Raw genomic sequence first — 19,123 nt, forward strand, 5'->3', positions numbered from 1 at the left:
CATTAAAATATATTTTAACGTATATTTTACATTATCTACTTACAATTTAATAAATATTCTACAAGTAGCCATACAAAACTACAAAAATCTATGGCCAGTTTAATTTAATTGCCGTGGTTAGTTGCGTGTTAAATAATGTTATAGGCAATTACAATTTTTATTTTTTGTTTGTTTTAAGTATTGCATTCTTTTCAGCTTCAGATCGTGTTATTATGGAATTCTGTTGGATTTATTTATATATGGGTTATAAATATACTTAAGGGCAGCATAACAACAGACTAATATATCTCAACTCTAGGTATGACCGATGGTACCTTGATACCCATACAAAAGTGTTCATTTTCCTTTCCCGCCCTTATGGTGTGAAAATTAATTATCTATACTCAATTGCCCATCGATACTTCCATACTAATATTATAATTTTATAAATGCGAAAGTCTGTCTGTCTGTCTTTCTGTCTGTGTGTTCCCTCTTCACGCTTTAACCGCTGAATCGATTTAGATGAAATTTGGCATAGAAATAGGTTGAGTCCCTGAGAAGGACATCTTCTTCTTCTTCTTCTTCGTCGTTCCCTCATGACTGAGGATCGTGACCAACAACTATATCCCTCCATTTAACGCGATCAAGGGCTATGTGGGCTGCCCTCTGCATGGAACCACATGCTTGTTTAATGGAATCCGACCATCTTGCAGGGACTCTTCCTCTAGCGCGCTTGCCTTCAACTTGCCCAGTATGATGTCACGTTCGAGGCTGTAGTGTGGTGATCGCATTATGTGCCCAAAGAATCTGTGAGCCCTCTCCTGGCAGATTGTTGAGAGTCGTTTGGTGATTTTTAGTTCTCTCAGAATGGACTCATTTGTTCTCATTGCGGTCCATGGGATTCTTAGCATCTTTCTCTAACACCACATCTCGAAAGCATCGATTTTGCTCTTGTCCAAGCTTTTGATGCACCAGGTTTCTGCACCGTACATAAAGATAAAAAATACCAGCGCCCGCACTAATCGTACCTTGGTAACAATTCGATTTTTCCATATTTTTTGAGGGTAGTCTTGCGTGCAGCCACCATCATTTGTTATTAAGGACCCTAGGTATATAAACTGGTCCACTTTCTCATAGCCATCTAGAGCATTGGATTGGGGAAGGACTTGTGCTCTGTCCACAACCATGATTGAACCATTTGATTTTCAATCCAAGTTTGATGCTCTCTGCTTCCACTTTCTTCAGCAGAAAGGCCATCTCTTCCTCGTTAGATGCTGCAATAGTGGTATCATCTGCATATCTCAGGTTGGTGATCTTACGGCCGCCTATTGTGATGCCGACCTCTACGTCCTCCAGTGCTTTCCTCATGATGTACTCGCCATACAAGTTGAATAGTTTTGGAGACAAAATGCAACCCTGACGAACACCACGTTCTGTATGAAACGGTTTCGACTTCTTGTCATCAAACTTAACAAAGCTTGTACCATCCAGATAAAGATTTTGTATCAAAAATACAAGGTGTTCAGGCACTCCCATCTCTATGAGCACATCCAGCATTGTACTCCACTGCACGCAGTCAAATGCTTTAGCATAGTCTATGAAGCACAGGATCACAGGTTTATTGAATTCTCGGCATTTCTCAATGAGCACACGAACATTCATAACTTGATCTCTGGTCCCCTTACCAGCCACAAAACCAGCTTCTTCACAAGGGAACCGCTGATTTGTGAATGCGGATAGCCTAGCATTAATTATGTGCAAAAGGATTTTACTAGCGTGAGACATCAACGATAGTGTGCGGTAGTTTTCACACTTTCTTGTGGACCCCTTCTTGTGGAGAGGGATGACGGCGGATTGTGTCCAGTCCTGTGGCCATTGACCAGTTTTCCAGACTTTGTTGCACAATCTGTGTATGATGCTGGTACTCTCTGTACCCAGATGCTGGATCATAGCCGCTGATATACCGTCCGGACCCACCGCTTTGTGCTTCAGCTTTTTTATAGCATTCTGTACCTCCGAAAGGAGTATGGCAGGTTCTTCAGTATGTTCATCCCATATCTTCTCTTTGTAGTGGTACCTTTCTCATCACGATATAGGTCGCAGCAGTAACCTCTCCACCTTTCCAGCACATCCTCCATGTCTGTCAAGGCGTTACCATTTACGTCGTCTACAATGCATGACTTAGGTTTAAAGGTTCCCGTAAGTTGTTTTACCTTTCTGAAGAGGTCCTTAGTATGGCATTGATTAGCATGACCTTCAATCTCATCACATATTCTGTTAATGAACATGTTTTTATCCTTTCTAGTGGATTTCTGTACCTTTTTGTGCAACTGATTGTATCTGGAACGCTTACTGTCAGTGTCAAGGCCTTCACTCTTCAGTTAAGTAGTCTCCTCTCATCAATCAGATCCCACGTTTCTGCACTTATCCACTCCTCGTTTTTACGGACGATTCTATTCAGATCATTACTCTCTTTAGCAGCAGCTTTAATAGCCTGTTTCATTAAAACCCAGTCTGCTTCGCTCGAGTCGAATGGATCCCACTGGAGAAGGACATAGGATAGTTTTTATTCCGAAAATCATCCCTTAAGAAAGTAAAAAGCGGGGTGGAATTCAGATAATTAATGAAGTGCCTGCTAATTTGTGTGCATAATATGCTCAAATTGAATGATTGCTATGAGAATTTTTCCAGGCGCTACACAGTCTCCTGGCCGTCGTGGCAGGGAGATGGGACAGTGCACTTATTAGGCACTGGACCTCCCAACATCTTAGTTTAGGTACTAACATAGTAATTTAAGTATATTTGTAACTAACAAAATATGGATTGTATTATCGTCCGAATTAAATGATTTTTATTTTTATTTATTTATTATACTTACTTTAGCTGCTGTTACTAAGTCCACGCAGACGAAGTCGCGGGCAATACCTAGTATTTATCTAAACTGAAAAAAAAAAGTATATGGGTAATCTGATCTGATAATATTATACTTAATAATGGATTTGAACAAGTTTGGGAACAAATCAAATTATTATTTTTTATTAAATATTTTGATTTGTGTTTTTTAAGTAGTCACACTACTATATATAAATTAAAAACTGTAATAGATGTCATATATTAAAGAGCAGAGCAGTCCCTTAGAGCTGGTCAAAGACGCCTAGTCTTACTAAGATGGCATATAGTCGAGAAATTCGGACGGGCACCGCCGTGGCGGGGTGGCCTAGGGGTTCATGGCGTTAGCCGCGATAGCTAAAGACGCCGGTTCGAATCCGGCCTTCACCACTGGAGGGCTTCGTCACTTTTTCTTTAATATATGACATCTATTACAGTTTTTAATAATGGATTTGTCAATATAATTATATTGTTGCAATAACCTTAAACTTACACTGTATGTTTTGTTTATTTACATAGTTGTCAGTAGTGACCGCGTATATGGACCTGTCGCAAGTATACGGCAGCAGCATCGGACAAGCGGCGCCGCTTCGGGAGTACCGCGGGGGACGCATGGCAACGGTGCTGCGAGGAGGCCGCGAGTACCCCCCGCAGGACCCCAACGTGACAGTCACCTGCGAGTCCGCGCAGTCGCCCAACGAGCCCTGCTACTTGGCAGGTATGTGGGTCAGGAGAATGTATGGCGACGGTGCTGTGAGGAGGCCGCGAGTACCCCCCGCAGGACCCCAACGTGACAGTTACGTGCGAGTAGTCGCCCAGCGAACCCTGCTAGGTACTTGGTATCTACCAAGGACTGTGGTGGTGGTGTGGGACGGAGCACTAGAGCATGGAGTACCCCCGCAGGACTCCAACGTGACGGTCACCTGCCAGTCCGCGCAGTTGCACGAGCCTTGCCACTTGGCAGGTATGTGGGACAGGGGACGATAGTACATGAGTACCACGGAAGCCGCTAGTATTACCCCCCCCCCCCTCCCCCGCGCAGGACCACGATGTCACAATCGCGTGCGAGTTTGCGCAGTCGCCCTACGTACGCCGCCCAGATATATGGGGGCGGTAGTGTACCTCGGAGGCTGCGGCTGCGGCTATCTTTCGCAGGACCCCAACTTGGTTAACCTTGTTTTAATTTGTGTTACTTAGGATAAAGATAGGATGATACAGACCTTTTGTATGAACTTGGCGGGATGAAAAAATTTTGCTAGTCACGGCTTTTGCCCTCAGCTGATTCTAGCACCTAAATAAAACACTATCTATTCTATTGAATAACAAAACTTCCTTAACTTAACATAAAATACGTGTGACCCGTTCTTAATATATTTAATACTATCTATTCTTATAGCTACGGTATTTGCGAGACTCCTGACTGAAAGTGTGATAATGATGTGATGACTGAATACAACAAAAATAAAACGGTCAAAGCTGGATGCAAATAGCCCAAGATAGAGCAAAGTGGGCATCTTTAGAGAAGACCTTCACATGCGGAGGGGTTTTTATAGATTATAGTAGATTGTAGGTACAGCAAGGGCATAAAGCGATCCATTCTAAGCCGAGGCAACTTATTGGTCCGAGCGCAGCGAGGACCAATATAGTCAAGGATAAAAATGGACATTTATGCCTTAGTTATGCACTCTGCTTTTCACTTCGATTGTGAGTATAAAATATACACACAAAAATATCCAATATTTTAGGTTATTTTACCGTATTGCTAAAGGCAAGGGAAGGCTAAAGAAAATTGTACTCGGGCCGGTCGAGGCGCGGGACACGCCGGTCGGGGGCGCGCAGGGCTGGCAGTTTGTATGGCAGATTTTAGACTTTATTGCAAAGTCAATAAGGGTCGTAATGATTTTACTTTATGCTCTAGAACATAATAAGCAACTTTATGTCGTCTACGCACGCGCCACTTGCACCATCCCACTAACCCGGGGTTAACCGGTTAAACCGTTAACCCAGTGACAAATTGTACTGGTAACCGTGGTAACTCCAGGTTTAACCGGTTAACCCCGGGTTAGTGAATGGTGCATAAGTGACTTTTTTTTCTCAAGTGTTTTAAAAATAATGAGTGTAAATACATAGTAGGTAGTATAAAATTAACATTATATAAAAATGTGTAGACAAGAAATAAAAGGTTTTTTTTTTAAAATTATAATATATTTCTCGATCCGAATAGTGCCCAAATAACTGAGTGGAACGTGCTACAAATTAGCTATTTCAGGATAGAACTTTGTCCAATTAATCAGTTTGAATTTAAAGAATAGTAAATACCCATTGTTATTCCAATACGAGTATACTATTCAAATAAACCATGTCAGTTATACCTACAAAATCACTTTAAAAAGGATATTAATTTTGACTTGAAATGATAATAAAAAGCATTTATCAGGTGACATCCGAATGAACCAGAACCCTCAGCTGACGGTGCTCCAGATCATCTTGCTGCGCGAGCACAACCGCATCGCGGACGCGCTCGCGCACCTCAACCCGCACTGGAACGACGAGACCGTCTTCCAGGAGGCACGGCGCATCAACATCGCTGAGAACCAGCATATCAACTATTATGAATACTTGCCCATCTTCCTTGGTAAGCTATGGCCTCATTCAACGTTTTTTATGCTAATCAACTATTAGCTACTTGGGACAGATCATAGTTTTTTTTAAATAACCTTACTTCAGCTATGATTCCAACACATTTTTACAATTACCGACAAAAACGATGAAAATTGAGTTGTTAAAGAATTGCCAATATTGCCATAACTACTAAGCTAATTTGCTTCTTTGACTCTTACGTAACTAGGTAGTAATCTGGTATAAAGACTTGATTATTAAAGTCTTTATAATGTTAAAATGTACCGAAACTACAGTATTTAATTATTTCAAAAGCCCATTTGTTACAATCAACAATTCATAATGTTCATTCTATTCTATATCTAGAGACTACTTATGAATTCCTACTAATTATTAAAAGGTGTATTGAGTTCCTATATTAAAGCTGTGCCATACCAACGAGTTTTTCTTTATAGCCCGACAATTGACTTGTTGATACAAAATTTCGTAAGGTCTAAAACTGTCACTTTTATCATTTTTGTATTTATTTAAAATGTAAGCATATGAAAAAAAACCCGAGGTTAGTTTTTCAATATGTGTGCTATGTGTACGTATTTATTATGATTTTATGTGTACAGGCGCTGAGAACATGATAAAGAACAAGCTGATCTACCCGGGCGTGCGGGGTTACGTGAACGACTACAACCCCCACGTGGACCCGTCTGTTCTCGACGAGCATGCCACTGCCGCCTTCAGACATTTCCACACGCTCATCCGCGGCTTCCTTCAGTACGTAAATTCAAGTAAATTGTATAATTTACGTACTTACAGTCATGTAGTTTTCTAAAGAATCAGAACTCTAAGTTTCGTACTTATTTTTCTATGATTTTTTGAAAACTAATCATGTAGGTACCTAAATGTGCAGTTTTGATACATGTTAAAGTTTGATAGTTTAAATGACCAAGTTGAAGTGCGAAGTTATGGAAATAGCGGTTTTAAAATGTTCCTTAATCATTATACTCCTAAACAAATGACATTGAATCTCTAATATTATACATATAATTGAGATATTATAAAATAAAGCACGTAGGGTATCGGGACGTGAAATAAAATAAAAAAAAAATTTATGGCTTCAAATGGACAAGTTCCCGGCTAACTTATATTGCCCTTGCACGTATACATTTATATGTAGGGATAATAATAAAAATCATGAAACAGCTATAATGTGAAATAAACTTTTTTTTTCAATAAATCAAAACCAACATCATTCTTATAAATTTTACATATTTTAAATTAACGTTATTATGTGTCAACAAGCATTGTACACATTAGTTTAAATATGCATAAAATACAAAATAATGTAGTTTTGTATTAAAAAAGTAGCTTCAAAATTTAGTAGGGTGAGTTGGGATAAGATTGAACGGGTTTTTCATGAGGGGTAAGACAAAAAATCCTCCGTATGCCGAATCATTACGGGCGACTTTTCATCTTACCCCGCATGGAAAACCCGTTCAATCTTATCCCAACGCACCCTACTTTGAACATTCGTAACTTTGGAGAAATAACAATTTCATATGCATTTTTTTCTTAAATGAAAGCTATAATACCATGTTATTAACCAATTTAAAACTAGCCTATACCGCATCTAGGGGCACGATAGAACACATAAAAAGGAAATGTTTTTTTTTTAAATTTTTATCGATATATGCAATTTTTTTGAAATTATTATTTGTTATGTATAACTTCATTTTTAGGGTTCCGTACCCAAAGGGTAAAAACGGGACCCTATTACTAAGACTCCGCTGTCCGTCTGTCCGTCCGTCTGTCTGTCTGTCACCAGGCTGTATCTCATGAACCGTGATAGCTAGACAGTTGAAATTTTCACAGATGATGTATTTCTGTTGCCGCTATAACAACAAATACTAAAAACAGAATAATATAAATATTTAAATGGGGCTCCCATACAAGAAACGTGATTGTTTGCTGTTTTTTTCCGTAATGGTACGGAACCCTACGTGCGCGAGTCCGACTCGCACTTGGCCGGTTATTTGTATTACTTTTTTGTCTGTTCTTTTTCTGTGTGTCGCTGGCGTATCTACGTGTCGCCTTACATCCATATCATAAGCTTCAACAAAACAAACTAATTGTATACTTACAAAGTAATGAAAAGATCAACTAGATAAATGTCAAAATGGCGGTAAATGAAGACTTTTTCACGCACGTTACTAATCGCAGTTTTTTTACTTCAGAGACAAGGGCCGACTGCCATATCGTTCGATGTCAAGTAACATGCGAGATTTATCAACATTGTTTGCAACACACTTCATTTCGAATAAAACCTTTGGAAAAGACACTCCTCAAGTGTTAATTTTTAGATATAGGCTGATGACCTATATCTAAAAATTAACAATAGATTAAAATTATTCAATAATAAGAAATGTTTATCATCAAATATGATGTCTGATGGGACTGTTCTATTTAGATTTTGAAGACGTTTTTCTTTCTAGCATTAAGCATAAACATCTTTTCGAGCAAATAAGTTAAATCAGATATTATGTTGCAGGCTGATATCTGAAAACCGCAAACTACTTGGGGCGGTGCGCATGAGTGACTGGTTCAATCGGCCCCTTATTTTGGAGATCGGCAATACATTCGAGGACTTGGCTCGGGGCTTGGCGACGCAACAAATGGATTTTAGCGACCAATTCTGGAGCAGCGAGATAACACAGTTCTTATTTAAGTGAGTGTCGAGTTTAATCAAATGTTATGACATAAATAGCATGTAAGGATGAACTACCTACGCTACGCCGTGCCGTGAGCTTGTGAGCCGTGTTGGGCAGGAATCGATGCTAGTTGCATAGCTGCCTGCAGCTCTGCCGTGTCAGACGTATCTCTGCTATCTTTAGATAGCAGAGATACGCCTAACCAGTGCAAAATGAAATAAGACACTATCCTTTACATAATACTTAAACAAAATTTCAAAAAATGTCTTTAGTTACTGAGATATTTCATGTTTTAAGATAGACGTTTTCGAATTTTTGGACATTGAGTTATGCGTATCTCTTCTAACTCAAGTTAGAATAATTATGCGTAACTCTTCACAGTTTTTTTACGGCAAACTGGATATCTACTATCTCGAGTTATCATAGTTTCGCGTAACCACACGCAGGTAGCAGGTAGTACGGCGATAGGCGGCTCGCGGTGAGGCGGGGCGCGGAGGGAGCGGCTCGTCGCTCCTTGCCACGTGTATTTGTTTATTTGTGTCGTTTTCAAGCAAAAGGTACCACATTGTCGCTTATCATAAGGACATTCTGACAGGTTTTTCATATAAAGATACTCGTACAAGCAATTTTCGTCCGGTAAACGACAATGTGGTACCTTTTGATTGAAAACGTCACATTTACATTTCATTACGTACGTAATATTGACCCGGTTAAGTTAGCGTTCCGGTGTTTTTTTATGTTGTTTGTTCAAAATATGATAAATTAGTCTTTAAAATGAGTTCTTTACGAAGTAAAGCCTTGTTACGAATGTGTAGTGATAGAAATGTCGTAGAAAACAAAGGTTATGCGACTAATTATCTTAGCTAATCTCACTTTGTAATCATTGCTGAAAACCCTGTGAAAAACTAAACTATTTCGTTTATTTTTTTTAATCTTAAGATAACCTACATAGGTACTGAACTGTTTATCGTCGTCCGCTGTCTGTCATGAACTATAGTCGTCAACTGGTCTTGTGATTGTCATGTCTAATTTTGAATTTAAATGTCGGTCGTTCCAAATGTTCCAATATTCCAAATATGTATGTCAGTCAGCTAGTCAGTCAGTCGGTCTATGTCAGGTCGCCACGGAGGTTAGAAGCCCCGACAGGTACCTACTTACAAAAATCTTAACGTAAATAAAAAATAAAAAGTGACAAACACCAAAATAATTGAATGATAGTTATATCTGACAATATAATATAAGTAATGCACGAGTACTATCTTGTTACATACTTCTGTAGTAGTTTCTTTCTTTTGTAGAAGATAACTAATAAATGCATAAAAAGTAAGTAAAATTATGAACATAATTTATAAAACATATTTTTTTACTCTTCTTTTTATTTTTATTACTAAAAGCAAGAAAAAGTTTCAAACAGTATCAGTAGAGGCAAAATATTAGTTAAAACATATATTTGGATCGCTGGAGTGTGTTATTTTCAAATACATAGAAACGTATAGTTAATGATTCTGATTCTGAATAAAAATTTTGGAGTAACTGACCTTAATATTTTTACTAGGTATCTTCTAATGCCCACAATAAATTTACACCAAACCTGAACCAAAACCTGAGTTCCACTAGGTACAGCCGGGGTTCAGCATCAGCTCTATCTTGGGTACTGCTCTCCCAAGTGCTCATCAAGGCGTGTCGGATGACCAAAACAGCGTTTGCCTACGTTGCACCAAACCTGAGTTCCACTAGGTACAGCCAGGGTTCAGCATCAGCTTTGTCTTGGGTACTGCTCTCCCAAGTGCTCATTAAGACGTGTTGGATGACCAAAACAGCGTGTGCCTATGTTACACCAAACTTGAGTTCCACTAGGTACAGCCGGGGTTCAGCATCAGCTCTATCTTGGGTACCGCTCTCCCAAGTGCTCATCAAGGCGTGTCGGATAACCAAAACAGCGTTTGTCTACGTTGCACCAAACCTGAGTTCCACTATTAGGTACAGCTCTCCCAAGTGCTCATCAAGGCGTGTCGGATGACCAAAACAGCGTTTGCCTATGTTACACCAAACCTGAGTTCCAATAGGTACAGCCGGGGTTCAGCATCAGCTCTATCTTGGGTACTGCTCTCCCAAGTGCTCATCAAGGCGTATCGGATGACCAAAAGAGCGTTTGCCTACGTTGCACCTAACCTGAGCTCCACTAGGTACAGCCAGGGTTCAGCATCAGCTTTATCTTGGGTACTGCTCCCCCAAGTGCTCATTAAGACGTGTTGGATGACCAAAACAGCGTGTGCCTATGTTGCACCAAACCTGAGTTCCACTAGGTACAGCCGGGATTCAGCATCAGCTCAGCTCTATGTATACTAAAACCTTCTCCAGAATGTAATAAACACTTTTCTGAAAACCGCATCAAAATCGGTTCAGCCAAACGCGAGATAATCGCGGACAAACATACGGGTCAAACTGAGAACCTTTTTTTAAGGCGGCTAAAAATTTTGGAGTAACTGACCTTCTGCCGTTAATTCCGCCTTTTACACTTACTGGGATTCAATATTAAATAAAGTACATACAAACAAACACACACATACATACATACATACACGCAAAACATGCATACGCTATTAAACATAAGGCTCTTGCCACCAATCGATTGATCTACTTTATAACCAATGATGTAAGGACTGATGGAAATCGGGCTCCTTGTATGTAATGTGAGTTAGCACATTATAAAATGGATTATCTTGTGTAGTCTGGTTACGCGTTTTACTAGGAGCACTAATACAACGAACTATTACAACTTAAGATAAAAGAACTACGCGTGACCACCTCAATATTCCCCATGCCCTGGTTACACGTTTTACTAGAAGTTGATACAATGTAGTCTTCTAACTTTAGATAAACGAAAACCTCAATAATCCCGCGAGCCGTGGCCACGCGAAATAGTATGAGCGCTCATACAACGAACTCGTCTAACTTTAAGTTAACATAGTTACGCGCAACCACCAAATGTATGAAACAGTGGTTACGCCAAACTATGTTTATGCGTTTATTTCAATAACTATGTACTTTTACAAAAAAAAGTAAAGAAATATTATTCTTCACGTCTATTGAAACACAAAACACATATTAAAAATTACTTAACTCAATAAACTCACGAAATATATGAGTTTATTAGTTTTCACGCTCACCAAAAACTTTAAAGTCGATTTACTCAAAACTGTGTTTTTTGAGATAGCAGAGATACGTCTGACACGGCAGAGCTGCCTACTGACTAATAGAGTTACCAGATCATATTATATTTCCGATTTTACGGGACAACTACATTCAAAGTTCAGGGGAGAAGGAAACGTATTCTGATTGTAAGACAATCAGAATACGACAATTTTCTGTCCCGAATTAGATTTCCGCCCAAATTTCGGGACATGACCGAATTGAAAGGCTGAAAATCGGAACGTGTCCAATTATTCGGGACATCTGGTAACCCTACTACCTAGCTGCAGTAAGAGGAGCTATATCGGACGCACGACGTGGACGATGTCAAGATGTCGCTATACGCCTGTCATTTAGTCTGCATAAATAAGGAAACTACTCATACTAGATATTAATGCTTGTGCACAGGACGTATGCAAGCTTTTTTTATGGAAATTATCGACGTCTTTCTCTAGCTCGTGGTTTATTTAAAAACCAAATTCGGCTTAGTGTTTCATGTTCCTTTAAAATATTATTTGTTTATTCCGATTATTAACCGATTTTACAAACCTCCGTTGCCTTATCACTCTAGACTCCACTAATGAACAGCTGCCGAGCGTTCGGACCCAGCAATGATAATACTACCTACTTATAAGTACTACCTGTTATCTACCGTATTCAGTATTAAAAATTTAAAAAATGTCAGGCCTGGCTAAGGTTTAAGTAATTTAGCTAAGTTTTAGACATTCTGGTGTTTTTGGGGTTCCGTACCTCAAAAGGAAAAAACGGAACCCTTATAGTATCACTCGTGCGTCTGTCTGTCTGTCCGTCTGTCACAGCCTATTTTCTCCGAAACTACTGGACCAATTAAGTTGAAATTTGGTACGCATATGTAAGTTTGTGACCCAAAGATGGACATGTAACGTAAATAAATAAATTTTAAACACGGGGGCCACTTTTGGGGGGTAAATGAGAAAAATAAAAATAAAGTTTGTCAAACTATATCGTGTTACATATCAAATAAGAGAGCTCATTGTGAGAATCTCAATTTTTTTTTATAATTTTACGATAAATAGTTTAGGAGTTATTCAAGAAAACTGGCAAAAATGACCATTCCCCCTTTCTCTCCAAAACTACTGGGTCAAAAATTTTGAAAAAAATACACAAAATAAAAAATACACCTATTAGAAATGTGCAGTCAAGCGTGAGTTGGACTTAATTACTTAGTTTTTTATCCGACCCCTACGGGTTTTTTAAAGACATTTCACATAAAAAATACATTTTTTAAATTGTGTAATGTACGGAACCCTTGGAACGCGAGTCCGACTCGCACTTGGCCGGTTTTTTTAAGGAAAATTCACTCAGAAGATGATTAATTGAATACCTCATAGGTACCCGCTTTTGTGTAGTATTCTTTCTTTGTTACCTAACCCTATCGCTTTCAAATAAACTGAATACTTCCAAGGGCGCTTAGCGAGGTTCTAACCGATAATTCGATTACCCCTTTATCTTATGTCTGAGCATCCCGCAATACGAGTCCAAGCTAATAAGGGAGTTGCCGATCAATTTAAGACATATTTTTCGTTCCTCAATAACTCTCAACTAATTGGAAACATGTCCTGAAAACTTTTAATTATACACTCGAAATAATTAAAAGGCTTTCTAACCTACACTCGAAAAAAATAGACTTGTTAAGTTTTAATTGGGTCACAACTGTTAGCGAAGGGCCTAATCTATACCAATCTAGTCATTTCTCACAAACGATCTGCCAAACACGGCTTATTACGTACAATTATTTGGTAATAATTTAGAGATGATATTTATATATTTCAAGGGTTTATTTACCCTTGAAATAAAACTATGAAAACGGATTATATCACGTATATTGAATTTATAATACATCCCGACGTTTCGAACTCTTTACAGCGTTCACGAGTAACTATCGCGGTAACCGAAGACAATATTAAAATAAATAAACCCTTGTTCCATACTTTTTATTTAAACACTCGTGTGAGCAGGAAACAATCGCCTGAACACGAGTATGTAGATACGGTGTTATAAAGCTACATATGCTCGTACGTCAAAAAATATTATTGTATTTAGTGAAGTAAATGATCCTGATGCTGGGTCAACATAAAGTGCTGTTATCACCAGGGACCGGCCCGCTATCCCTTATCGGGGTTTTATAAGGGTATTGCATAAGGCTTAACTCACCATACCCTTTGCCAGACGAAACCCTTTGTTTTGATTTTAAAAACCCTTATATAAAGCTACCACATTTGAGTAATCGGTAGCGCAAATACCCTTACAAAACCCTTATCATCCGCTCACAAACACCTTGCATATTGCTTATAAGGGTTAGCCTTATAAAGGGCTTCACTTTTAGCATATAAGCGTGCTAATTTAAGTCGTCTACCTTGTTCATAAAGCACACATTACTTCGAATCCGAGCGATCGTCGGCGGCGACGGCGGCGTTCTTTGACTAGGCACGAATTTTCTTTCCTTTTCTTACACTACCGTAGATATATACTAATACTGTCTCTTTCACGCAAAGGGAAACCTTTATAAAAAGCGCTTAAAGATAAGGGTAAGCCTTATTAAGGGCTAGCCTTATTTTTGGTTAGCTTTTCGGTAAGGGTTAGTCAAAGGTAGGGGTATGAATGGGCTTGCAGTTCAATAGGGAAAGTCTTTCAATGTGTTAGCCGTGTTTAAGTGTTGCCCATTGAAAGGGTTTTATCGCGGAAAGGGTTGTCCGGTCCCTGGTTATCACATCATCATCATTCAAGTGCTACGTCATGTATTTTAAGAACCACCACGAACTCTCTGATTTCCATGACAAATGTTTTTAAATAGCGCAATCTACCAGTATTTTATTCTGCATATAAAGTTCTATTTCTCATGATGATGAACATGGTATGGTGTGATAAAACTATGTAAGTAGTAAACGGATACCCGAAAACAGAAATTAAAAAAAAGTATACAGTATGTACTTATACCTAATTGCTTTGGCAACTGGGATGCATGAATTAAATTTAAAAGGATTGTTTGTCAGACGTAACAACACGGTCGGAGGCGATTTGCGTGCGACCGACATCCAGCGAGGCCGCGACCACGGGCTGGCGAACTACGGGTCGACGCGCGCCGCGTGCGGCCTGCCCGTGCCCGCCACCTTCCACGACATGACCGACTACATATCCCCGGAGGTGAGACGCTCCTTTTTTTATAGTACGTCTGTGGCAAACAAGCATATGGCCCGCCTGATGGTAAGCGGTCACCGGACGCGGACGGCTGCACCTCCAGAGGTGTTACATGCTCGTTGCAGACCCACGCGCACCTCTGGCAACCTTACAGAAAAACATCAGAAATATCCCCGCTTCCGTCCGTCACCGTCAACGCAAGCTCCTGATGATACTCCTCAGTGCGGAGTGAAACATGAGCGTTTTTCGACTTACAATACGTGAGTGACCCGTTATTAATATATTTAATATGTCTGTGTCTCACGGAAGTATTGTTATTAAAGTCCCCGCTTTCTTCGCTGAATGCTCATTTACATATTTGAAATGAATAGGTCAATTCGAACGTACTATGACATCAAAATTACATTAAAATGATGTCATTTAGTTATCGTGCATTTCGCTCATACTTGTCCGTACTTGTATTGGCGTGAGCGAGACGATATGTCAGTGTACGTTAGAATTGGATTCCATTCAAAATTCAGGAACTATGTATTATATAATCTGTGATCGAACTGCTGTCACTGAACTTCATGTAAATATGACCCTCCGAATAGCCATCGGTCTCCGAGTTGGGGCTGATGTTTGTGTGGACCACAGCTGCGTCTCTTGTGGGGCTGTCGTTGATCGCCTAGGCCACCATGGACTTGCCTGCTCTTCGGGCGCCAGCCGCCAATCTCGTCATGCGGCACTCAACGACATCTTAAGAAGGGCGCTCGTCAGCGCCGGCGTCCCCGCTGCTCTGGAGCCTCAGATCGCGCGGGACGATGGTAAGCGCCCCGACGGGATGTCGTTGATCCCCTGGAGGATGGGCCGTGCACTGGTGTGGGACGCTACCTGCGCCGGTACGCTGGCAGCGTCCTACATTTCATCAACCAGCAGAAATGCCGCGGCGGCGGCCGACGCCCGAGAGCGCTTTAAAGCAAATAAATATGGATGTCTCGGCGCCAACTACGAATTCGTAGCTTTTGGTGTCGAGACACTCGGTCCATGGGGCAGGGGTGCACGCGGGCTCCACAAGGAGCTCGGAAAGCGGTCGAGGGAGGCAACGGGGGACTCTCGCGCGGGCAGCTTTCTCGCGCAAAGGCTTGCTATCGCGATACAGCGCGGGAATGCTGCCTGCGTGATGGGCACCTTGCCAAGAGGTCAGGGTTTGTTATAGGGTTTTTTTTTAGGTAGGTTTAGTTTTAGTCGTTTTATTTTATAAGTAGTCATAATTTTGTTTTATACAATTAATGTAAATGTTATTTATCATCTTTTCAATAATCGTAATAAATGTATATTATTAAAAAAAATAACACCAGATTATATTCCAAACTAAACGTAAATAAACAAATACACTTCAAATTAAATATGGAATCATGTAAATAAATAAATTTATATCAGTTTTAAAATTTTATTTTCTTTAACTAATCAAAAGAACTTTCGGAACATATCTAATTAAAACATGGAATCAATTTAAATTATGTATATACTAAATTAAATCTAAAATTACGTTCAATTTATTCATGTGATGGTTTTGTCTATGGTTGAATAAGTAGCATCTATTACTTTCTAAGTTCAATTTAGGGTTAACATATTTTTTGTGCTTATTTCTTTTCAGAACGTGCGAGTACTAGAGCAGCTGTACGCGAGCCCCGAGGACGTGGACGTGGTGGTGGCGGGCTCGCTGGAGCACAACGTGCCGGGCGCGCAGGCCGGCCCCACGTTCCTCTGCATCCTTACCGAGCAGTTCTACCGCACGCGCGTCGGCGACCGCTTCTTCTACGAGAACGGCGCTGACCCCGTCACCGCCTTCACGCCAAGTAAGCACGAGCACAGATACTGCACCACAGAATAGAATAGAATAGAATATTTTAGAACACATACACACACACACACACACACACACACATAGAATATTAATAGCTCTGCGTCATTGTACCTTTACAGAATTTGAAATTAAATTTACAGTACGACTCAACGTAAGTGTTGCCTCCCACACAAGGTCATGGTCGTCACTTCGCAATTTCTCGCCAGCTTATGCCTTCCTTGAGTTCACTCAGATATTCTTCACACAATATTACCAGCGATAGTTAGGACTTGAACTACTTAAGTGAATGAAATAAATGTATGTACGTGACATATAAACAGATCTTTGCTTGGACATAATAAATAAGTATATAAGTAGATATATACTTAGAAATCAGATAATAACTTATTTAAAAGTTAAATAAAATTGCCTTTGCAAACTTTAAATCCAATTGTCTTAACAAACTTCCCTTGATAGGCAGTAAATTAAATAATAATATCTACCTCGGTGCCTTGGTGATCAAATTAAAACAAAAGATTCAATTAGGCGGCCAACAACGGGTTTCAGAACAATTTACTATCAGTTGATTTTATTCATGATTATCCAACAGGTATTATCGAATTCACAAGGGTAAAAACGGGACCCTATTACTAAGACTCCACTGTCCGTTTGTCTGTCTGTCCGTCTGTCCGTCTGCCCGTGTGTCCGTCTGTCCGTCTGCCTGTCATGAGCTGGTTGATGAGATACATCTCATGAACCTTGATAACAAGACAGTTAAAATTTTCACAGATGATATATTTCTGTTGCCGCTATAACAACAAATACTAAAAAGAGAATAAAATAAATATTTAAGTGAGGCTCCCATACAACAAACATGTTTTTTTTGCCGTTTTTTGCGTAATGGTACGGAACCCTTCGTGCGCGAGTCGGACTCGCACTTGGCCGGTTTTTACATATATACTCAACATAATTTGAAAAATACTTTTACATATTTTACTGGAACCTGAATTTGGACCATATAGTTGTAAGTTGTGGACTAAAGTTACCTGATTTTACGGTACCTGTGCATGTACAGGCTGTAATCGTTAAGTGTTTACAGGCGATTATTCTGTAAATATAAAATATCTCAAAAAACGCTTTATTAATATCTAAACTAATTATTATTATTGTGAGCCTATTTTGTCCCACTGCTGGGCAAAGGCCTCTACCCTCTTCTTCCATTCGTCCCGGTTTTGAGCTACATCTGGCCAAGATAACCACGGAGTGAGTGCCCCACGAGTCAAACCGGGGATCCGGCAGACCTCGTCGGCGATGGCGGGATAACTTTAAAAGGCCCAGTAATTTTGCCGTTATTAATGATTGTTGATTTAAAAATTGTTTTACTTTTACCACTAATAAAAACAGTTATGAAATAAAACTATGAAAACGGATTATATCGCGTATATTGAATTTATAATACATCCCGACGTTTCGAACTCTTTACAGCGTTCGTGGTCAACGGGTGACTGAGGAAAAATTACAAAATGCAAAAATACCCACATACTAAAATAATGAACAATCATAGACTACAAACTTTAAGGCTGGTTGTACATGCAAAATCGGTTCATAAGGCTAGTTATACACTATAATTATTTTTCAAGTAAAGATATATATATATACGCGATAAAAATAAACTATGCCGGCTCCAACCCTACACCACGGACCCGAGAAGATTTAATTCCCTCCTAAATTGTAGGAGGGTATCCCAATATGGGACCGGCAACAAACTCGGCGGGACACATCTTTTCAAAACATCAGAATGTCCAGCATCATCCAACACTACGGTCTCACAGTCTATGTCTCGCTTGCTCCTTTATCAGGTGGACTACAGGATCCCAAGCTGGTGGTAGAGAAAAGCCATCTTCCCTATTAAAGTTTGGATATTTCTTAATCTCAATGGCCTCGCGCAGCATTCTGGGTATGTAACGCTTCTCCTTGGCAAGAACCAGAGGCTTATCAAACTTGATTGAGTGATTGGCTTTATCCATGACATGCTCACAGACAGCAGACCTAGGTCGACGGTGCTTGACATCAGCTATGTGTTCCTTCACCCGAGTGGAAATGCTCCGTTTCGTCTGCCCGACATATGATAGGCCACACTCACAGTCCAGCCTGTACACTCCTGCAGTCTGTAGAGGGGTATTGCATTTTACAGGCCTCAGGAATTGTGACATCTTCTTCATTGGCTTGAAATATGTTTTTATAGAAGCACGCTTCAAGATGTGGCTGATCCTGTCCGTGACCCCCCTGACAAAAGGCAGAATGGCAGGCCTGCGCTCGACTGTGGGGATCTTAATGTGGGACCTCTGGTTGACCCGCGGTATCCTGAGCTCGTTTGCCTGGAGCGCGCGCCTGGCATGCTGGAGCTCCGCGGCCAGATGCTGGTCATCACATATCCTCTGGGCTCTCTGAAACAAAGATTTGCCTACTGTAACAAGTTGACTGGGATGGTGATGCGATTTGCCATTTAAGTACCTATCAGTATGAGTAGGTTTCCTATACACAGTGCGACCTAGGGTGTTATCAGGATTTCTTTTTACCAATAAATCTAAGAAGGGGAGAGAACAGTCTTTTTCCAACTCCATAGTAAATTTTATTTTGCTATGGATGGAATTTAGGTGATCCAAGCTTGGATCCAAGCTTGGATCACCTAAATTCCAATTTTTCCAATTTACTATGGAGTTGGAAAAAGACTGTT

General features: G+C 40.1%; 1 protein-coding gene across 2 annotated transcripts in view; it reads left to right on the forward strand.

The window, feature by feature from the left end:
• LOC134751727 (peroxidase-like) overlaps positions 1-19,123 on the forward strand; it is a 99,851-nt gene that overhangs the window by 65,549 nt on the left and 15,179 nt on the right. For both annotated transcript variants that reach the window (XM_063687173.1, XM_063687181.1), the window contains 6 exons: positions 3,388-3,586; positions 5,306-5,503; positions 6,105-6,255; positions 8,030-8,206; positions 14,414-14,564; positions 16,198-16,399. In XM_063687173.1, the coding sequence (XP_063543243.1) occupies positions 3,388-3,586; positions 5,306-5,503; positions 6,105-6,255; positions 8,030-8,206; positions 14,414-14,564; positions 16,198-16,399 (1,078 nt within the window). The remainder of the gene's footprint in view (positions 1-3,387; positions 3,587-5,305; positions 5,504-6,104; positions 6,256-8,029; positions 8,207-14,413; positions 14,565-16,197; positions 16,400-19,123) is intronic.

Source organism: Cydia strobilella, chromosome 2, assembly GCF_947568885.1.
Source record: "Cydia strobilella chromosome 2, ilCydStro3.1, whole genome shotgun sequence".
Lineage (NCBI taxonomy): Eukaryota > Metazoa > Arthropoda > Insecta > Lepidoptera > Tortricidae > Cydia > Cydia strobilella.